The 20748-nt window shown below is 37.9% G+C and overlaps 1 protein-coding gene across 12 annotated transcripts in view; it reads right to left on the bottom strand.

Moving 5' to 3' along the window:
* The window catches only part of stxbp5l (syntaxin binding protein 5L), a 111778-nt gene that overhangs the window by 61075 nt on the left and 29955 nt on the right, over positions 1 to 20748 (bottom strand). For all 12 annotated transcript variants that reach the window (XM_020638424.2, XM_020638427.2, XM_020638430.2 and 9 more), the window contains exon 3: positions 2681 to 2762. In XM_020638424.2, the coding sequence (XP_020494080.1) occupies positions 2681 to 2762 (82 nt within the window). The remainder of the gene's footprint in view (positions 1 to 2680; positions 2763 to 20748) is intronic.

The raw sequence follows: 20748 nt of genomic DNA, 5'->3' as shown, positions 1-20748 counted from the left end.
TACAATTCTCAAAGAAAGAAGAAGATTCATTTCTATACACGTAGAGTTTCTTTCTATCATCCAAAAGAGTGAAAGAAGGTGAAGCAGCAGCTAATGAAGAAATCAAACCAGACGCAAAGAAAAAAAAGTGAGACACAGACAGGGTGAGAGTCAGGTCAACACCTCTATTATGGTATAATTATCTTGATGTCTTGAAGGCAACAAAGGCAAGGGGACCTGAAGCAATCACATTATACAGCTCGGGTAAAACGACAGTCAAAAGGGCCTAGAGGAAATTGCACATGAAAACATTTAGAAAATATCTGGAGGGACATTTATGTTTTATTCAAAAACTGTGGCATGGATAAGCTTACATTTCTTTTTCTTCTTTAATTACAAAAAAGCGTGTACTTTTGGTTTATTTGTTGAGCAGTAGCTACCTGACTAAACATCTCATACTTTATGTTTCAAAGAACGAGTTTTATAAAGCACTTGGAAAAAACGTGACCATTTTCATCTAAGGAACAAAGCCATAGTTAAGATAATTAGCCTCATGCTGGTTCATCAGCTCAGTGAGCTAATTAAGTAATCCACCGCAAGCCATTTGTGGTCATGTCAAAGGGTAATGATGTGCCCCTGCCTTGGTGTGGAAACATCTATTCCATCTGTCCTTCTGCTGCTGCTTCTCTTTGTCCTATCTACCTGTGGCACAACAGGAAGTATGACTTAAAGCTGAAAATAACTCATTAGAAGGGGTACTTCTCAAATTGATTTAATTATTTCTTAATAGAAATGTGTCATTCTATGGAGGTGACAAAAAAGTAATGCTCTCTATTAATAAGGGCAATTTTCCTCTTATTTTCAGAGAACTGTTAATGATAACCCTAATGCGTATTATTTATATGATGTTGTTACAAAAAATCATCTAGATACTAGTAAGGAGGAATGAAAAGTTCTAGAGGAGTGATTCTCAACTGGGGGGGTTGGGAGCAGAAAGAGGAGACCCTCTCTTTCGGGCCTGGAAAATGTTGCAAATAGTCTATGATGTCCTTTTTTAAAAAAAAAAAAAGGTTTGTTTTAGTTTTGTCTCTTTTTTCTGTCACATGTTCTTCCATCTGAGGTCAATTTTTCATTATCACTTTCATTTCACTCCACCTCAGCCAGGTGTTCTGAACATTGACTACATGGCATTGATACATTTCAGCATTTTAAATTAAAAATTATAAACAAATGGACGTAATTCAAAGTAGCTGGTGTGTGGTAACCTGTAGACATAAACAAAGTCAAATTGACACGATATAACACTTTTCTACACCGCAGGTCTCACTTATCCATTCACACCACATGCACACACTGATGGCAGAGGCTGCAATGTAAATTGTCTGTCAGTATTAACCAATCTATTCATACATGTTAATGTGCTGCCCATGCAGCAGCAGGAGCAATTTTGGGTTCAGTTGGCCAAGGACACTTCGACATTTGACTGCAGGAACTGGGTATTGAACCCCCGACCTTCTAGTTGAAAGACAGACTTTACTTACTCTACTAGTAAGAATGTATAGGCTGTTTGGACACAGTCAAATCTAGTTATGGAAAGAGGCGATCTGGTAGAGAAAATAATTACTTCTTGTTGATGTTACTTCTCTTGTGACTGATGTATAATAGTAATATCACATGTTAGGTGCAGATGTACTGAAGTTCAGAATAGCTGTGATTATTTTCGTGAATACAATAAGGTAAATACTATGTGTCTTGTTTTGAAATAAACATCCTTATAAAGCTCCTGTGGATGCTATAATCCACCTTTGAGTATACAGAAAAAAACAATCCTTCTTACCTTTGCAGTCACCCCTCCCAATCCAACCTCATCTAACACAAAGTTAACCACCTGCCCCCCAACCCCCCACGCACAGCCTCAGATGTATTATTCATTGAGGAAAAATAATGAACTCAGGATAGGCAAACAAACACATTAATTAGCCCTTGTGTACCATCCACTGACACTGACTCAATTCTTTTTGATTCTCCTCAGAAAATTACGAGAAAAAAAATATTTTGAAGACAATATTAAATGAGCTTTCGTCCAGATGATAATTAATTCCCCATGAATCTGAACTTCGAGAGTATCCAATCCTATCCTGGTTTTAGCACATTTCCAACTCAAACGGGATAGAAACAATCAGCTTCAAATAATAGTAAGATAATGCTTTATTGAAATATGCTATCAGAATTGCTGGATTAAAACCAGGAAAATTTATTTTTCATTCCATGTGGACTTTAAAGTTAAAAAATACATGAAAATGCATTAAATGTTAAGGAAATAAAAATTGTTTCAAAGGTATAATCAAATACACAAACAAAAGTGTGGCTATATGGCACAGACACACACACTTACACACACATGCATATTTAAAAAAAAACACCATTCTTGGGCCTCGCTACCTTATCTCATCTAACACATACCATTTAGGGACCGAGAAATATCAGGAGCCTGTGGGCTTAAAACCCCACTCCATCCAGTGTTTCTAATTATATTTTTATCTTAAAAGGAACATTGGGGCCCACACCGAGAATACATTTGCATTCAAGGATTGGACGCATTACTGGTTACTGGTTGTTGATCACTGGATGTAATGTGGACTTCAGATCTCTATATTGTGACAAGGAAGCTTTACATAAGCAGTGTAAACATCAGGCTTACCTCATTGATGAGGAACTGTAGCTGAAGAACAGCTGCACCACTGTCATGTTGACAGTAGCAATCCACCCCAGGTCGTCCCAGTCTGATGAAATCACAGAGTCAAGGAAGTGTAGTATAGTTGTGTGAGAAATGAACATAGACAAAACAGAGCAGGTCTAGAAAGCATTGATTGTGAATTACAATAACTGGGAAAGAAAAAAAAATCCATCAACACTTGAAAGAATGTCATAGTAATTTAAGATTGGCCTTGGGATAATGATTGACATTATTATCATCAACTTTTCCTGAAACACAATTGATCAGACAAAGGATTGTAGTAATACTATATAGGCTTGTTCTTTCACCTACTGCAGTTGCTCCATCTGGAAATTGGCTGTGGTCTTGTGTTCGACTGATTAAACTCAAAAGAATGAACCTGGATCGTAGGATGTACCTGCACCAACTGTGGTGGCACAAAAGATGAAATAGCAGAACAGTGATTTGTGCCACTGGCTGGGCATAAGCACGCAGGTGGTGCAATGTCAAATCCGGTTATAGAGGATGAGCGGATTTGGAAAAAAAAAAGGTGCTTTGTGATGTTTGATGATTACTGACATGCCCCTTGCTGTGCCTCACTCCCACACCAAACCCCCGGGAAGTTTTGAAATCCTCCGTGCAAGCACAGGTGAGGTACAGCCTTGCTTTTGTACTTCATATTGCAAAGTCTTTGCTCATACATCGCTTGATGTTTGATGTCATTCTGCTGTCAGATATAATCGTCATATTTCTGGTGTTAATATGCAATTTTGTAATTTCATCAAATCTAGGTTCAGACTATTTCACAAACCTAAAATAGGTTTAACTTAAACCACAATTTTAACATTATTTAGGTAAGATTTTGTTCAGACGGTTGTATTATTTCATTAGTTTAAGATAGACATCCCTTATCTATTGGCAGCTGAAGGTAGAGAAGAAATTATTACCGTAAGTCGAGGTTAATATAACAGTATCCAGAGCAAGCGTCATGCAGTGGCTCATAAGTCAACAGAATATGAAACAAGTCAAACAAATAGCATACTAAATCACAGAACTGACAATACTGCATGTCTGTGATATATTTCCAACCTGAAGCCCTGTCTTGGTAGTGCTGTCCAACAAACATACCTTAAGGCTACTTTCAGGAGGCCAACACTTGAAGTCTTGTCAGAAAGAAATATAAAAAGTAGAGTCCATATTTTGTCCATATGCTTAGGACAAACACGTTTGCTAAATGAAATTGTAACATCGTATCAGATGTAGATCCCCTAAGTGGAAAGAATCATCTATTCAATGAAATCGTAACTTTATAACATTTGTAGGTTTTAAGTAAAAAGATGTCAAGTCCTGCAGTGTTATTTTTCACACATCCTACCACATACACAAGCATGAAAAAGACTTCTGCGTAACACACCTGTGTGTCTTTTAAAACATCTCTTATGACAGCTCCAGATCCCTGTCACAATGTTCAAGTAGATTATCCTTGATAATTTCATAGTTGAAAAAATAAACTATTACTTGTTTTCATTGTAGTTGTAGTAAAATATCATGGCAAGACACCATTTCCATTTTGTCTTAAACAATCTGGGGGAATGAAGCTTAACTTCCTTTGGAATTTTGCATGATTTCATTTTATAGAATATCTTACTATGACTTACAGATCCATTTTGTGCATTCACATTTTTTTGGAACACAAGTCCTATGATGTGGCTCCTGTACTTTCACCTTCTCCCTGAAGGGATTTCTGTACACCTCAGTCAACCTCAATGCTACCCACTACCTGCAAACAACGAGGGGCAGGTTCAATGTGTAACATTAATAAGCAACAATCAAATATTTTTAGCTGAGTGGCAGTGCTAGTGCAGAAATAGAAAAAAAAAATCAGGGAGAACAAAAAATGTATTTAGCTTTAAGGAAAAAACAACATGAGTAACAGTGGAGAGTGGGAGGTTAGAGAGAGAATGTTTTTACCTGCTGCAGAATCACCAAGCAATGGAGAAGTAAAAAAAAAGAAAAAAAAAAAGGTTGGGATGATTTGATTGGCTTGTTAGCTTCCACAAAGCTTTTTAAATGGTGGAAAAATATTCAGATAAAGCTTTATTGATATTTATTAACATTTAACACGAGAAGGCTGGATTAAAACTAGGGAAATACATTTTTCATTCAATTGGGACTTCAGGTTAAACAAGGCAGTCGTGACTATTTGTGAGTTTTCTACAAAGTTTAAGTTTTGCTCAATATGCAAATTCAACCATGTTGTGTGCATATTCTTCACATTCATTGTTTATGGAAGGCTATAATCAGCAATTCAGCCCTGTGGCCACTGATAACCTTGGGGGGTTATAACGTAATCACTGTCTTCATGTCCAGTCACTCTGGGAGAACAGCTGTGCATGTGTGTGTGTGTGTGTGTGTGTGTGTGTGTTTGTGCATGTGTGTGATTCAAGAGCTGACTTTAAAAAGAATGGTGTGTGACAGGCATAAATCATTTCTCTGTCACTGATGATCTTTCTCTCCCTGGCAGGCAAGTCTTTGTACACATCTTATTGAAATTCACATCACACTCTGCACGACATCAAAACATGTAAGATGCTGCAAACACAAAGCTGATGTGAAGTTGAAGTCATCTACATACATTCATGAGAAAACCCTGTCTTGCTGACAGGAGAGAATTCCCACAAGAGATGGTTGGATCTGCCTTTTGTATTTGATTATTTCAGCTTTTTTTTTTTTTAAAACAAAACAAAATAAGACAGCCAATAAATGTACTGAAATTGAAATTAAAAATAAAATGAGTTGCAGGAAAACTAGGGTCCTTTTTTCCTCACAAACCAAAACATGATCAGCTTATTGAGATGTGATGAAGGTGTAGAGTTTGCATTTGCTGCATTTGCTGTATGATATCAACACCTGTATACTTCAATTGCTAAGATGGCCACAACAATTCTAGTTTTCAATAAATTATCACCAGCTTATCATATGCTGCCTGCAAATAATAGACTCCAATCAAGAGTGTGTTTTTTTTCAGCAGGGGAGATAACACGATACATGATACATTGGTTTGAAAAGATGTCAAATGTTTTTGTTTGTTCTGCTATTGCAACAAAGGCATCAGAGTGGGGGGGGGGGTAAGCTTTTACCTCCTGCAAAAACATAAAGCAATGCACGTTCAAACTAATCTGGAGAAGAAGTGTTGATTAAAATAGTCACAGTAGAGTGTGTTTGAAAAATAATATTCAAAAAGTAATCCGTTCTAATTGTATCTTATCTATTCATATTATGAAAAACAACATGTGTGATGATTCTGTATTGGCTTTGTTGTAGCTTTTTTTTGTGTTTGTTCTCTCTCCTTCTCCCCCTTCCCCCTCTTGTTCTCTTTCTCTTGCAGGTTAGTGTGTAGCAGGGCTTCTCCCACAGCAGCAGATGAGGGACACCTGTTTCCACTCAGCTCATCAACCTGACAATTAAAGCGTGGGTCCTAATTTATGAACAGTGGGTACGCTTGGATGTGTGCGTAATGAGAGCAATAGCACATTCCCACGCACGGAGTGGAAATGATCGACTTGTACCTTTACTTAGGAATGTTTGTTTGGAGGAACATTACAACTACAAATGGAAAGGATTATGAGTTTCACAGCACGCGTTAATCAGAAACAATAGAAGTTCAGATTTTTACTGGATTAAAAACACTTGATGAGTTATTTTGTTTATAGTTTGAAACACACCTGTTTCCTGATTGGTCCCAAAACCTTGAAAAGACAGGCATTTAAAATGGCTCATTTTGTGTTATTGAAAAATTGGGCAAAACATGCTTCTAAACATGTTCCTATGTTAGAACAGAGCGTGCTGGTCTGTTTGTTCCAGATTGTTCTGTTGGGAGAGCGTCACTGGTTGATTATTTTTCCCAGAGGGAGCTATGTTGCAGATGATGCTGAACAATGAACTGTCCAAGGGTGAACATTGTGCTGTTTTCTGTAAGCCTATACACTTGTAGATACTTCTCGCTTTTGTGCCGTGATGCATTGTTTTGTCATTTTTTTTTTTTCATTTTGCACTGAGCTTAATATCGAACCTCTTTCAGTTCTGACAGCTCGACAGTAATAATAATAATAATAATAACTTTATTTATATAGCACCTTTTAAAAACACAGGTTTACAAAGTGCTTTGACAAACAGCAAAAAGGAGAACAAACTAAAGCAAACACAGAAGAACATAAACAACAGCAAGAACAAACAAATGCAAAATACGAAGAATAATTAAATACAATTCAACAGAAAAGAACCCAAAGTGCACGATACCCAACAGACATATATAACCCGACGATCACAAGAACCATGATAAGAACCCAGGCGACACAAGAGGTGAGTAAGATGAGTCAAACTATGTTTTCTGGATCATGTGCCCAGTCTGTTTAGACTTTAGACTTTATTGTCCCCAAGGGGAAATTCTTACCTCAACAACTTTACAATCCAGGAAAACCAAAGATTAAAACATAGTTAAAGATAAAGTAGAGCGTAAGAAGACCTCCAAAATCAGTTCATAACAAAGCCATTTGAGGGACATATGAAGATGAAGTAAGGGGGAAATAGGATTTATTTTGTACTATTAACACTCTGTCTTCTGCTGAGATTTTCTCCCCTACAGTACTTTGGTTTGTGGTTTAGGTTTCTCTTCACATTCCTAAAAAGCTGCACTTGTTTTCAATATGTGAGCTCCCTTCAGACAATGGTACGGTCTGCTACTACTCCCTCTATGACTGCTTCCCTGCATTTGTTGGACCTTGAGTATTTTAGTGAGAAGTAAAATTATTATTCAAGTACAAAACATTACTCTAACTTATAAGTTACAGGTTTAGTGTTGGAGCATTGTAATTTCCATACAACAAATAGCATGGGGTTATATATTTAAATGTTAAGTACAATAACAGACCTAACCATACTAGGACAAACTCTGCAAAACAACTATGTAGTTTCTTCAATTCTTAATCTGCCATCCACAGTGGTTATTTGAGACAGTGTTGACCCAGGGTTTATTTAAAAAGAACAGACTCAATGGTACACTTTGAAATAATTTCTTATCACCAGTAATTATTGTATACTCAGTTTTTGCTACAAGTGAAGATTTTTCTACACTTTTTCTTAAGTTAAATAAAGTTATTTGTGTTGTATCCAACCAAAAGCACCATTCATTCCCAGCTGTGAATACATGAATCTTTTCTCTTCTAGTATAAAAAAAGGCCTCACTACCAAAATAGAAAACATATTCCAGCCCACAGCTCTGCTGAAACGCTTGTCAAATATACAAAAGCTAAATGTGATGACGTTGATAATGACGATCAAGCGGATAAAAATGACCCTCCAACACCTACTTGTCTTATTTAGTTACTGTGGTGGCACCAAATGAGTCATATAAAATGAGTCACCGACTTGTTGGTGACATTTGACACATTTAAGAGACAGAAGTTGGATAGAAAACAATCGCTAGGGACAGATGATGAGGTCAGGAAAGTAATTTCATATTCATCTTGAGTCAATACGGGACCAGACTAACAAAAAACAGATTTTATTAAAGACCAAGAGGCTCGAGCTTTGTGGCGGAACAATGTTGTCAGTCAAGTGTAATTTGCATTGTCAAGTGTACTTACAGTCTCTGATGATTGAATAACAAACTGTACTAGACTTCCCTGATGTAACCAGGTGTGTTGACAATTCCACATCCCTGTATGTCTTATTGTAAAAACAAAGTGAATGGAAGATTTGATGGGGGAAGGACACTAGTCTAACATTTACACTTTACATTAGGCTGATTTAATATGAATCAAAGAACTAATATTGCAAGATGACTTATTTCCAAGAGTACCTGCCATATCACACTGATGTGATGAAGGAGAAATAATAATTGAGAAAATAATTTTACATGTTTAAACACCGTATGGATAAGTGGTGTGATATGATGTGATATGATGGCTTGAGAAGTGTTTTAAGTCCAATTTAACACTTTGATTAGTGTAATGACACATGGAGCATGTGATGATCATTTCCCATGTGCAGTGTTTAAGAGTGAAAGTCTGTGCCCTACCTGTGCGTGTGTGCGTGTGTGTGTGCGCGTGTGTGTGTGTGTGTGTGTGTGTGTGTGTGTGTGTGTGTGTGTGTGTGTGTGTGTGTGTGTGTGTGTGTGTGTGTGTGTGTGTGTGTGTGTGTTAACTGGTGATTAATATAAAACATTATTTATTTACATGGTCTGTCAGCCATTAGCAGACTTTTCAGTTAAAGGAATATTTCTTCTTTTTATTGTATAGTGTTGATATCATGTATGCTATCTACTTTGATTTTAAAGCACATTGAGTCTATGCTTGTCATATTTAATGTGCTTTATAAATAAACATGACTTGACTTGACTCTTACTTACGGTCCTCCTCTGGAGCAACGATAACCAAAGTGAAGTTATGTCACAGTTGTTTTTTTCAACAGTAAACAACAGAATTACATCTTCATTTATTTATCTTTCCATGTGCTGATAATCAAGTGCAATCTTGATTCTCAAAATCAGTGTGCGCTTTTGAATTGATCGCAATGTGAGAGCTGGCTTCTTTATTATCATTATTCACATTTTATTTTTACATAATTAATCCCTGAGGAAAAGCTGATATTGAGAGACAAGCTTCTCAAACACTCAGGCCCAAAATACACATGCACAAACAGGACCTATGGACATGCGCTAATGGAGATGTCAGAGTGAGAGTGTGACACACGTCTACGCAGGGGCCGCACCAGGGCTGTTGGGGGTTTTGTGGCTGAGCATCTCAACATGTCTCAGGAAGTGACCTGGCATCTCTCCAGCAACCAGACCAACTTCTGTAATTTGGTCCGCACTGGGGCTTAAACGATTTAATGATTTCATCAACTAGTGAGATTGATTTTATGGATTTTACTGACTGATTCAATGGATTATTTCAATGGTTTTAATTACAGTATATAATTTATTTGTTTCATCAGTGTTGTTGATTCTAATGACTTAATTTGCTTATTTTATTCATTTCTGTGATTGCTTGATTTCACCGATTGATTTCTTCGACTGATTTGTTAATTTCATTTAATGGTTTGATTGATTGCCTTGACCATGAAGAATGATTTCACTGGTCAATTTATCTGTGAAGTTGGTTTAGTAGAATTCCTGGTGTCAGAGCTCCCCATTTTTATCATGCATGCCACAAGCTCATAACAGCAACCCGTTAAATGTGGAGAGAACAAGACAAGGGGAGGGAGCTCTTCTGCCACTAAAAATCAATTTAGCCATGACTATAGCACCAAGTGTTGCAAAAGTCAAGGAGCGCATATTTGACAATTGGTGACGTGAGAGAGCACATTTGTGGAGTTGCAGTGAACGATTGAGGTGTTGTAATCAAAGAGTATTTAGAATGGAAAATTGACTCAAATAAAAAGTTGTATTTATGTCATGGTTTTCCGGTTATCACCAATCTACACATCTGTGAATGTTTTTCCTTGACATTTCAACAAGTTCACCATTTTCTCCAAGCTACATTCATCTCACAAAAGTTTCGATTTTTTCTTACATCTTAAGCCCAATTCACACATACTCCGTGCGCGCCGCGGTCCGTCAGCGGCGCGCACTACGTTGTACTTAGCTGCCACTCTAGTCTATCATGGTGATCAAACAGTGGCACAATGATTGACACACACCGACGGCACTTCGCTCTGCTCCGTTTAAAAATACGCAGCGAGTCTATTTTCGCCAGAGTACACTGCAGGCATGCGACAAGCTGGACAGATTATGACAGCCCTGACAGGAAGCTCAGACAAAGAAACGCACAGAGCATCCGGTCAATTTCAAAATAAAACACACTATACGGACTTGCGATCGTATTTTTCATCACTTTATCAACATTACGTCAAAACAGGAACCGAATTAACAACAATGCATCCTCAGAAAGACAAAGCGACATGTTGTTTGCATGTTTTTGTCTTTATTCCCGCGGGATCTTGTAGTTCTCCTGTGATGTGTCATGGGCGTGCTCCGCTGACGTCCCAGAAACTGATCCAGTGTGAATGGGCGCGAGCCGTCGTGGCGCTGACGGACCGCGGCGCGCACGGAATATGTGTGAATTGCGGGTTATTCTTCGAGCTCTTCCACCAAGTCTACAAGCTGTTGCCCTGTGCAACACTTTTACATTCAAAGAAAACCTGCGTGACCGGTGACTACAGGACCTGAGACACTGCTCTGTGTGTGTTTGTCTGTTTTAGTCTATGTGTGGGTAGGTGGCTGGCTGGCTGTCTGCTGTATACAGTACTGTGCTTTTGAACTCTACAATGTTTGCTCACAAACAGATTTGGCTGACAGTTACAAAACAGAAAATCGTTGTGAGATTGCTTTGATCACATGCAGGTGATGCTGTAGTTGATGTATGACTCACTTACTTTCATAGATTCTATCAAATTTAAAGGGCCCACCATTGGCTAACTTGGTTGAGTGTGTCGTGCATTTTACCCACTCTCTGTCTCCTCAATCGTTCCCTTATGTATCCTATAGTACCTATTTGTATTAGACATGCATTCAAATTTAAAACAAATGTGTAGATACTAGGATCCCATTCAGTTTTCTGCTCATAACACATATTGACAAAGTAAATGTCTCAAGCTGAAGTATATGTTGGTATTTGTCCAATCCTTTCTAGACCCTTTATTTCCTTTACACTTTTAACAATGGTATTGGTTAGTGATAACATGCAGTTAGCAATGAACTCCCTTTTTTAAGTAGTTTAAGGCAGGTCTTACTCTTTTGTCTGGGATATATCTTATTTACCTGCTGACAATAAAAACTGGCACTGGCAGATAAGGATGTAGCCAGATCTTCACTTTACATACATTTCTAGAAAGTCATCTCATATTCTGGCAGATCTACTCCGTGGTGTTACCTTCTGACTTTTGAAACTAAGAACCACACAGGGGTTGTCGAGTCATTTTAGGACGGTAAATGGTTAACGGACTTGAGCTTGTATAGCGCTTTTCTAGTCTTCTGACTACTCAAAGTGCTTTTACAGCGCATGTCACACCTACACATTCACACCCATTCACACACTGATGGCAGAGGTTGCTATGTAGTGACGCCGCCAATGAAGGAATGGGAGCAATTCGGGGTTAAATGTCTTGCCCAAGGACACATCGTTGCTGCAGGAGCTGGAGATCTAACCCTCGACCTTCTGGTTGAGAGACGACTACTGAGCTATAGTGGTACAGATGACGGTGGTCATCCTTCTTGTCTGTCAACCCAGGATTTCTACAGCCATGATCATGTTTACATAAAAGAGGTAGCATTCACGGACATGGACTGCTGTACTAGCAATAGAGCAACATATTGTGCTTATGAAAAGCACACTAAACTATTTCACATACAAAGTCAAGTTAATCACATAATCAAGGCTCAGAATCAACACAGCTGCAGCTGCCAAATGCAGGGATGACAGCGATCCCAAACAATGAAAAAAACAATGAATGCATAAAATTATGGGTTTAGATCACTATAACAACAGACTATTGGAGGATCAGCAGTACATGAGATCAAACTATTATGAAATCTTTTTGAATCCAATTCAGAAATGTGTCGGCCTATTTCAGCATCATTCCTTTAGCTTTAATATATTATAAAAGCAGGGTTACTTTTCTGTTCAGTAGGTAAATAAAGAACATTGCTTTAGTGCTTTAGTCAGACTTTGATATACATTCGTATATGTATACATACATACATACATATATACATACATACATACATACATATATACATACATACATACATACATATATACATACATACAACCATACACACATACATACATACATACATACATATATACATACATACATACATACATACATACATATACATACATACATACACACATGCACAGCCTACATACATACTGGACTGCTCTATATTAATATCTGTGTGCTTTGATGTCAATGGCACTCATAGTTATAAAAATGATCATAAAATCTAACTGTTGCGTGAGAGCTTTAGAGTGTATGTGCTTCTGCGTGCATGAACGAGCACTTCTCTCAGCCCTCTTTCCTATTAATAAGAACTCCATTTGAATGGAGTGCAAAACATTATCTTTAACTGAGCAGTGTGCTTGCTGCTGACCTTACCTGTGTGTTTAATGGGCAGAGTGGAACTCCACTGTGAACTCATGTATGTGTGTCCACCTTTCTATGTGCCCTCTTAATAACAGGAACATACTGCACCACAGACTTTAGACCAGCCTTTATGTGGTTTAAAGCATAGATTTGTACGTTCTCAAAATAGGTACGTGCCACCTGTGTGCCTAACGACCAAGCGCTAACTTGGACGCAAGTCCATTCGCATTTACACAAGGGTGGTGCTGGGTGAGAAAATGGCAACTGCGTCATGTGGAAAATGGGAAAGTCACGCTTTGCGGTGAGCATACGATAGGTTCCTAAATCTTTGAGGTGATATCAAACGTGATTTTGACAATCGCTGAAAGAAAGAAAACAGATTTATAGAACAACATTTATATATTCTTGCCTTCATTATTCACATGAACTATATACCCACATCTGCTCAGCATTCAAAGTATCTCACTGATATTGTCTGAACAATAAAGGGAAAAAATCATACTACATGTTCGAGCCAGCTTGACCACAGAAATAATGTCTACACAGGGTTTAGAATAAAATCAATGAGACAGCTGCAGGTCCTGTGCACTTGAGTGCTGCTGCTCGAGAGCTCAACAACATCAAGACATCAAGTGGAGCACATTAGAACATTTCTTATATCACTCAAGAAGCTTTCTGTGTATCAAAAGCTAGCCTTTGGTATATATGCTTCCTACCTTTGGAAACAACTTCTTAAATATGTCAGGCACGCTTAACCTGCCAGTTTAAAATTAGCTTCACTATACTGTAGTTTCAACTTCAATTTAAAACGCCCTGCTGTGACCAAGAGTGCCAGCATACATGTTGTGCCTCTTGGAAGTGACCTGCAATCACACATAAGAAAGACACGTACAGCAGAGCCAAAGCAGCCATATTGAACTCAATTGAGAGACAGAGCTCCACTGCTCTCACTAGCTAAGGTGTAATTTGACAACAGATAGAGCTATATCGATTCAGCTGCCTAAAGGCTTTTTTTTTTTAGAAGCCAGCTGCTTTATTACACCCTGCATCCCCTCTCAGCCTACCTGTCTGACTGTACGAGTGCCTCCACATCTAGGCAGAGACAAAGTGTAAAACATGTTGCAAATGGTGCATACATTTCATGCAGAAACTTTTGTGATGTGCTAAGGTATTACAAGAGCTTATGCAAGGTTTTAGAGGATAATATTGGGTAACACATCCATAATCCTTATTCTGCCTCAGTGTTAAAAAAGCAGAAAATGAATGCACGCCTTTAATACCCTACAAAACACTGCTTAGGGGAATCTTATTGCCATTTATAAAATGTTGATGTACAAATATTAAGCAGTTGTACCAAATGCATGGGTAATATACATTGTTGATGTGTAGAAGCAGCAATGTGCAGGAACATGCATCCATAACATGTCATGTGGCCATGGAGCCATGTTGTGGATTCCATTTTTACTTTGTGCATTAAGATAAAAATGCTTTATATTAAAATGCAGAGAAGCGAACTCACTATGTTTAAGTGTTTGATTATCATTTTAAATCCTTCAGAGAGGTTTTCAACATGATCAAAGAAACCAAAGACGTTTGATCGTCCTGTCAGACAGAGCAGCAGCTAGACGTTATCCTTGATTTTGTGAGTTTTAGTTGATTATTATTTTAATAACTGCAGAACAACCTCTGAAAGGGAGTGAGCTCATACAGATAAGCGAAAGTGTGCAATTACGAACAGAGGTGGAGAGACTTGAGACTTAGTTTCCTCCTCCCGCGCTGGAACAGCACACTTTGCTTCTGGACCTCAGTGTTTACAAATTAAGCACTGCCTGTAATGAGGTTGAAGAAAGCATGTATTATTCAGCGTTTCCAATATGGTAATCAATGAGCTTCAAAAGTCTGCTTCCGAAACCAGTGGGTGATGTCACTGAGACTACATCCATTTTTACACAACGGCCTTTGATGAGAGAATCAGAGGCCATCTAAATAGACCATTATTTTCATATCTAAAAACACTTCTTTACCTCTCTCAGTATTATTTTGTTCAGCCCTGCTTTCAGCGGTCTTAATGGTCAAAAGTTGATGCCCTACTTTGTACATTCTTTTATAAATACAAGAAGATTTATTCATTGCATTTTTATTGCCCCCCTCTTCTCTTTGTTTTGAGTCACTGCTTTGATATGCAAACTGTATGGTTGATAAATGGTGAGTCACATCATGGGAAGATAAATCAGCCCGGTTTTACAACACTGCCAAGAACCTATCTCTTTTCCATGCTTTCTCCTCTCTTCTTCTTGCAGCATCTTTGCGTTCACCCTTGAGTTCGCACACATACACCTACACCAATCGACTGTTTACACTTGGAGGCGTGCATCAAAAGAGCCTACAACACCCCTTCCAAACCCTCTCTCGCTTTTCGTGTCACTTGCAGGCAAACAAGAGTGTGCACACAATACATGTTTGAAATGTGTGCTTGGTTACAATATAAACACAACAGGCTTTAAACCGTTTCTGTGTGTTACAGTCTCTGTAAAGCTGTAGGCAGTACATCTGAAAAGATTAGAGTGCTATTGCACAGAGGTATGACTCATTCACCCCAGAAACTACATGTTTAGAACTCCCAGAGACCAACAAAATCCTATTTGAAGTGAGGGAAACAAGGGTATAGGAATGTCTAAAGAAAAGTAGAGAAAGTGAGACAAAACAGAATACTTTAAAACAGCTACAAGGAAAACAATTGCCTGAAGAGCACGTTTGTTTTCAGACCATAAAATTAACACATCACTGCTGACAATATTCTGCTGACACTAAAGAATACAGTATGTTACAATTTGATTCCTAAAGCAAACATGTAATTGATAATAATACAGTATGTAAAGTTTGTATAATAGAGTGTGTGTGTGTGTGTGTGTGTGTGTGTGTGTGTGTGTGTGTGTGTGTGTGTGAGAGAGAGATAATACTTATATTTATTTTCTATGTACTTTATGTATTTTACAGTAGGAATCCATATTCTTATTCACAGAATAATGCACAAATAAAAAAAGAATCTTTGATGATTGCTGCAAAAAGAAAAAACACAATGTATGCATGTGTGTGTGTTCTTGTTTTACTCCTGTGCTATGAGCACACACAGTTCATTCTTTTTCTTTTCATTCTTTAGCTTTTCCAAACACTCTGTCCCAACTGCACCTCTGTTTGTCTCTTTTTTTTAAACCCACATCTTCTGACATTCTATCTAAATCTCCCTCCTTCACAGCCAAGCCCTGCAGTATCGTCATATCTGTGCCTGAGTCTACTTTTATCAGTTCTCCTTATCTTTCATGGCCAGAGGAGCAGATCTACTACACTGAGCACCTATTGAGTAAATCAGGAGATATTATAGAAATCACAACATGATCTAATGTATCTACACTCTACACATATGTATGCCTCACAGAAAATATTGTCTTGACAAATGTCCTGAGAAATGAAGTGAATGTTTTCTACGGTCAGGAGCAAGCCAACATCATAACCTGACAAACCTACTAAATAAAGATAAAATACAATTTTGAGCAATCAAATATTTGAAGAAATATGCTTCTATACACTCCGGGTCTGATGCACAAAGCGTATTGCACAGGTACATTTTGTAACTTGTAAAACTGTGCAAATGAGTCAAAACGCCAATGTCTTATTCGCAAAGCACTTCTCAAGTCTGGCCTCACATCTAACTTGAAAAATGTTCCCGGTCCCCCCCTCCGAGTTTATCATCTTTTTGTGGACAAAAGTGCTCCGTCAGCATGGTGAAGCAGCTGTGTGTAGAATCAAGGTGCGAACATTTCCTCTCCACATTCAGACGCAACACAAAAGCAAACTGTATGGAGCAGGAACATTTTAGGACGGCTTTGCGCCTGAATACCATTAGAGCTTTATGCTTTGTGCATTAGACCTTGAGGCGGAGCAGACAGCAGAAGCAAATGCTGCCCACTCTTCCCCCCCAATACAAAGATGACAAGGAAAAAAAACCCGTCATTTTCTTGCACTTTCTGTCAATGCTAGATCAACTAACAGATCGAGAGAAGAGAAGAAAAAACAAAAGCAACAGTCATTTTGAAGTTACTAGCAGATGTCTAGACAAAACGTCTGGATAATCAGTAGCTGAGTGCTCAAGGCACAGGCAATGAGGTGAATCAAATGAACATGGGAGGCAGCTGGCATTGGTAAATCCCTTTAGCTAGGGTCTGTTGCTTTGGTGATAGACAGGTTCAATTAATAAAATAAGGGGGGCTACGCAGCACCATCTTACCTTTCAATTGTGTGATGGTGATCTTAACACTTTCTGTGCTCATTCAAGTAGACATATTCTGTATTCTCATCATTACAGCGGTTACAGACAACATTATTGTATGGTTTGAGTGTGTGTCAATAATTCGACTTGACTGAGGTTTTTTTCCTTGTCACTCACAAGGTCTGTAAATATTTTCAGTTAGAATAACCTGACTTAAACACTGCAAAAGACTATAACTGTTTTCTACTGATTCATTTCCAAGTCTTCATCAACTTTCTTTCATCCAGGTCTCGACTGGTTTTGCTGTGTTTTTACTCTCTCTTTATCTTTTGTTTTCTTTCATGCCACTGAAAATGTGCTGATGTTAATCATTTCTGCTTTTCTGTGTTCACATTGATGTATCACAAATCAGACCATTTTCAGTGATGTAAACATATATTTGATCTGAAAAAATACTTCAATCATCCGATTGCAGGAAATGAAGTGGTTAGCCCTCAAAATATCCTGGGGGAATACACCCACACCTTTCATTCCTTTCCTTCTTCACTAGTTATCTCCTTATGCTTCCCCTGCTTCAAATGAAGTGTGCTACGCTTTATGTAATGTGTGTCCACATGGCAACAAAGTGGCTAGACCATGATCAGTATGCATGCATGCAAACACATCCTCACTGTCACAGTGAGAAAACACAAGTCCCAATATGAGAAATCATATAATTCAAAGAGACATGTTGTCTGGTTTATTTAAAGACTTAAAGATTACATATACCATTGGCCGCCTTCCGGTAAAACCCAGGTCTAGTATTCATTCTTCCCACTGTCATAAAAATGCGGTAAAAGTGATTGTGTAAGATAGAGACAAGCCAAACATAAAATCTGTCAAATTAGAATGATAAGAATGCATATTGGCTAAAATAGTATGTTAGTCTACAGTGATATGTAATACATATTTTGTTGGGTAAAAATGAGGCAGTTGAGTAATTTGAATCCTCGGGGCTTACTGTGTGGGTGTAAGTCTAAATGGATTAAAAAAGGTTCATCAAACACAATCAGAGTGGACAGCAGAGGAATCTGACCACACTGTGCCAACATCTATTTTGGAAATCAAGGCATGAAACTTGAAGGGCAATCAAGTGTAATGCATTCCATCGCACAGACATTACATCTAGGGCATTATACTCTAAAGACGTTTGACAGAAAGCAGAGAAGCTTAAAAAAAAACATGTGCAAACAAGTGCTACATTTCAAATAGCTGCCAAGAGAGAGTGTTGTCCCAACATCTATTTTTTCTTTTTTTTTAAACGTATAAACAGTTTTGCTTTCAGATGTGGTTGAACAACACACTGTACAACGAAGCCGTAACAACCGTTTTCCCATTGAATTGAATTGTTGTTTACAATGTGTCATTCTCCCACCACTTCTTTCTAATGCAATGCTGAAGACACTATCAAAGTGATGTGGACAAGGGCACAGCTGTGTGTGTGTTGATGTTTTGCAACAGTCTGGTGCTGGTAGCACGAATGTAGATCTGGCGTGTGTAATTGCAGCTTGACAATGCGCCTCACTCCAATTACCGACTGCAGATGGATCTCCGGCCTGATTAAATCGTCTGAAGAGGGGAGGCATTCATTCAGTGTGATAAGGAAAATTCTACTTTGCTGGTGCAGAGCACTGATTTGTGTCGCACCTTGAGCTTTGCATTTGGAAGCCTTGGAACAGGAAGAGCTATATGTCGTTGATTTGACCTTTTATCATACCTTTGTCAAAGTCTGTTTCTATGTATGGGTGCCTTGACTGTATTTTCTACACACTCAAGGCGCCCACCTGTTATAATAGGATAATGATGACTTAAATCTAAATAAGGAGCAGTGCACAAAATAAAAGGTGGCACATTTGATGTGTATAGCCTTTTTCATGTTCCTCTTATACATTTTCTAGGATGTTAATACAATCACTAGTCACAAGTGTAATATTTCTCAAGATAAATTCAGTAGACTTTTACTTTTCGTTTGTTTATATGTTGATACCTGAGAGTGTGCAGAGCCTCATCAGCCAGAGGGTGGTTAAGTAACACTCAGCAACACTAGAAATATAATACGTTGTTATTAACACAAGTCCACATGCCTAAACATCACAATAAGCTATCATTTATGTTAACAGTTTATTGCTGCACACATTATACCATTTGATACACTATATATAGTGTTTGTTAAAGATTATCAAATGGTTTGTAAAACCTTTAAGAGCTCGTTTATAGAACATCTATAAACATTACAAAGATGCATTGACCAGATATTTGTAACACGTTGTTAATGGTTAATAAATATTTTGTAAAGCATCTGTAAACATTTTTTTTGGATGGCTATTTTAAAGTTGCAATTGACAATTACAATATCTTGTTCCAACTTCATAATGACCACCCAAATAATGTTTACAGATGTTATATAAACAATCTCTTAAAGGTTTACACACTCCATCATATAGTGCAGTGACAGTACTGTGGAGAGCTTGGTGTCGGTCACAGCTGGAGTTTTAGGCCTGCACAGGTCTTGAGACCTCCCACAGCTGTCATTGAACACTCTGCCTGTGTGAAATCGGGGTTATAGCCACATCTCCCTAGCCTACTGTTTTTCCAGAAAATACATAAATGTGTAGGATATCAAATAGCTCTCTGGTAGCTGTTTTATGGGGATTTTACAGTAAGTCCATCAGTTATCTCTTTATCTGTCACTCTGCCATTTACACTGCTTATTCTGCCCTTTTACTGTCATATTTCCACAGCACAGTAATCATAGAAGCTTTTAGTCACCTTCGTATGCTAAAGAAAAGCAACCGGTAATCAGATAACAATAACGGTGAGCTTCCCAATGTGTCTAAGTAATATGCTCTCTTCTGAAAAAAGGCACTTTTAGAAAGAAGAACTAAAAAGGTTTAACCTTTATTATTCGTATTAGGGCTGTGAGCACTAACTAGTTTACTGTGATTATTTAAGGTCTAAAATTAAAACATTAATTTGTCTTCATCACGATCAATTGCATGCTAATTTGTCCCTTCAGGCGTCATGGATAAGCCTCCGCAGTGTCTCCCTGCAGTACCAAGAATAAAACTGCTGCCTCTTTGAATGTCTCATAAAAATACAATTCCAGACAGCTCTGTCAACAGTAGTTTCCACCCTATGACATCAAAAATGTCACTTTTTTACAGTTCCTTTTCGCTGTTTTCGGTTAGTTTTTGATCCATAACAAGTTCCTTTCCATGGTTAAGTTTACATCTTAGAAAAAGGAGGTAGTTAAACGCACATCACGTAGATGCACACAACGTTTCGACCAGAAGTCTTCTTCAGGTGATAATTTGAAGAAGACCTTAATAAAAAACTTTTTTTGTGGCATTTGAACAAGTGTGTGGGCCTATCTCCTTCATCTTAACCGCTGTTCTACCAGAAGATCCTTATTTTATTTCAAAATAAAAGCAGGGTTGAGTTCAAACAGCAAGTACAGCACACTCAGCTTAAGAGTGCACAAAAATAAAGAAATAAAAACAATTTTATTTTAAGTGCGAAAAAATTTAATTTTAAACATTCGATTAAAAATGTGCATAACTGCAATTAACATTTGGCATTTATAAATGTAAATAAATAA

This window comes from Labrus bergylta, chromosome 13 (genome assembly GCF_963930695.1).
Source record: "Labrus bergylta chromosome 13, fLabBer1.1, whole genome shotgun sequence".
Classification (NCBI taxonomy): domain Eukaryota; kingdom Metazoa; phylum Chordata; class Actinopteri; order Labriformes; family Labridae; genus Labrus; species Labrus bergylta.
This window is presented reverse-complemented; position numbering and strand designations above follow the sequence as displayed.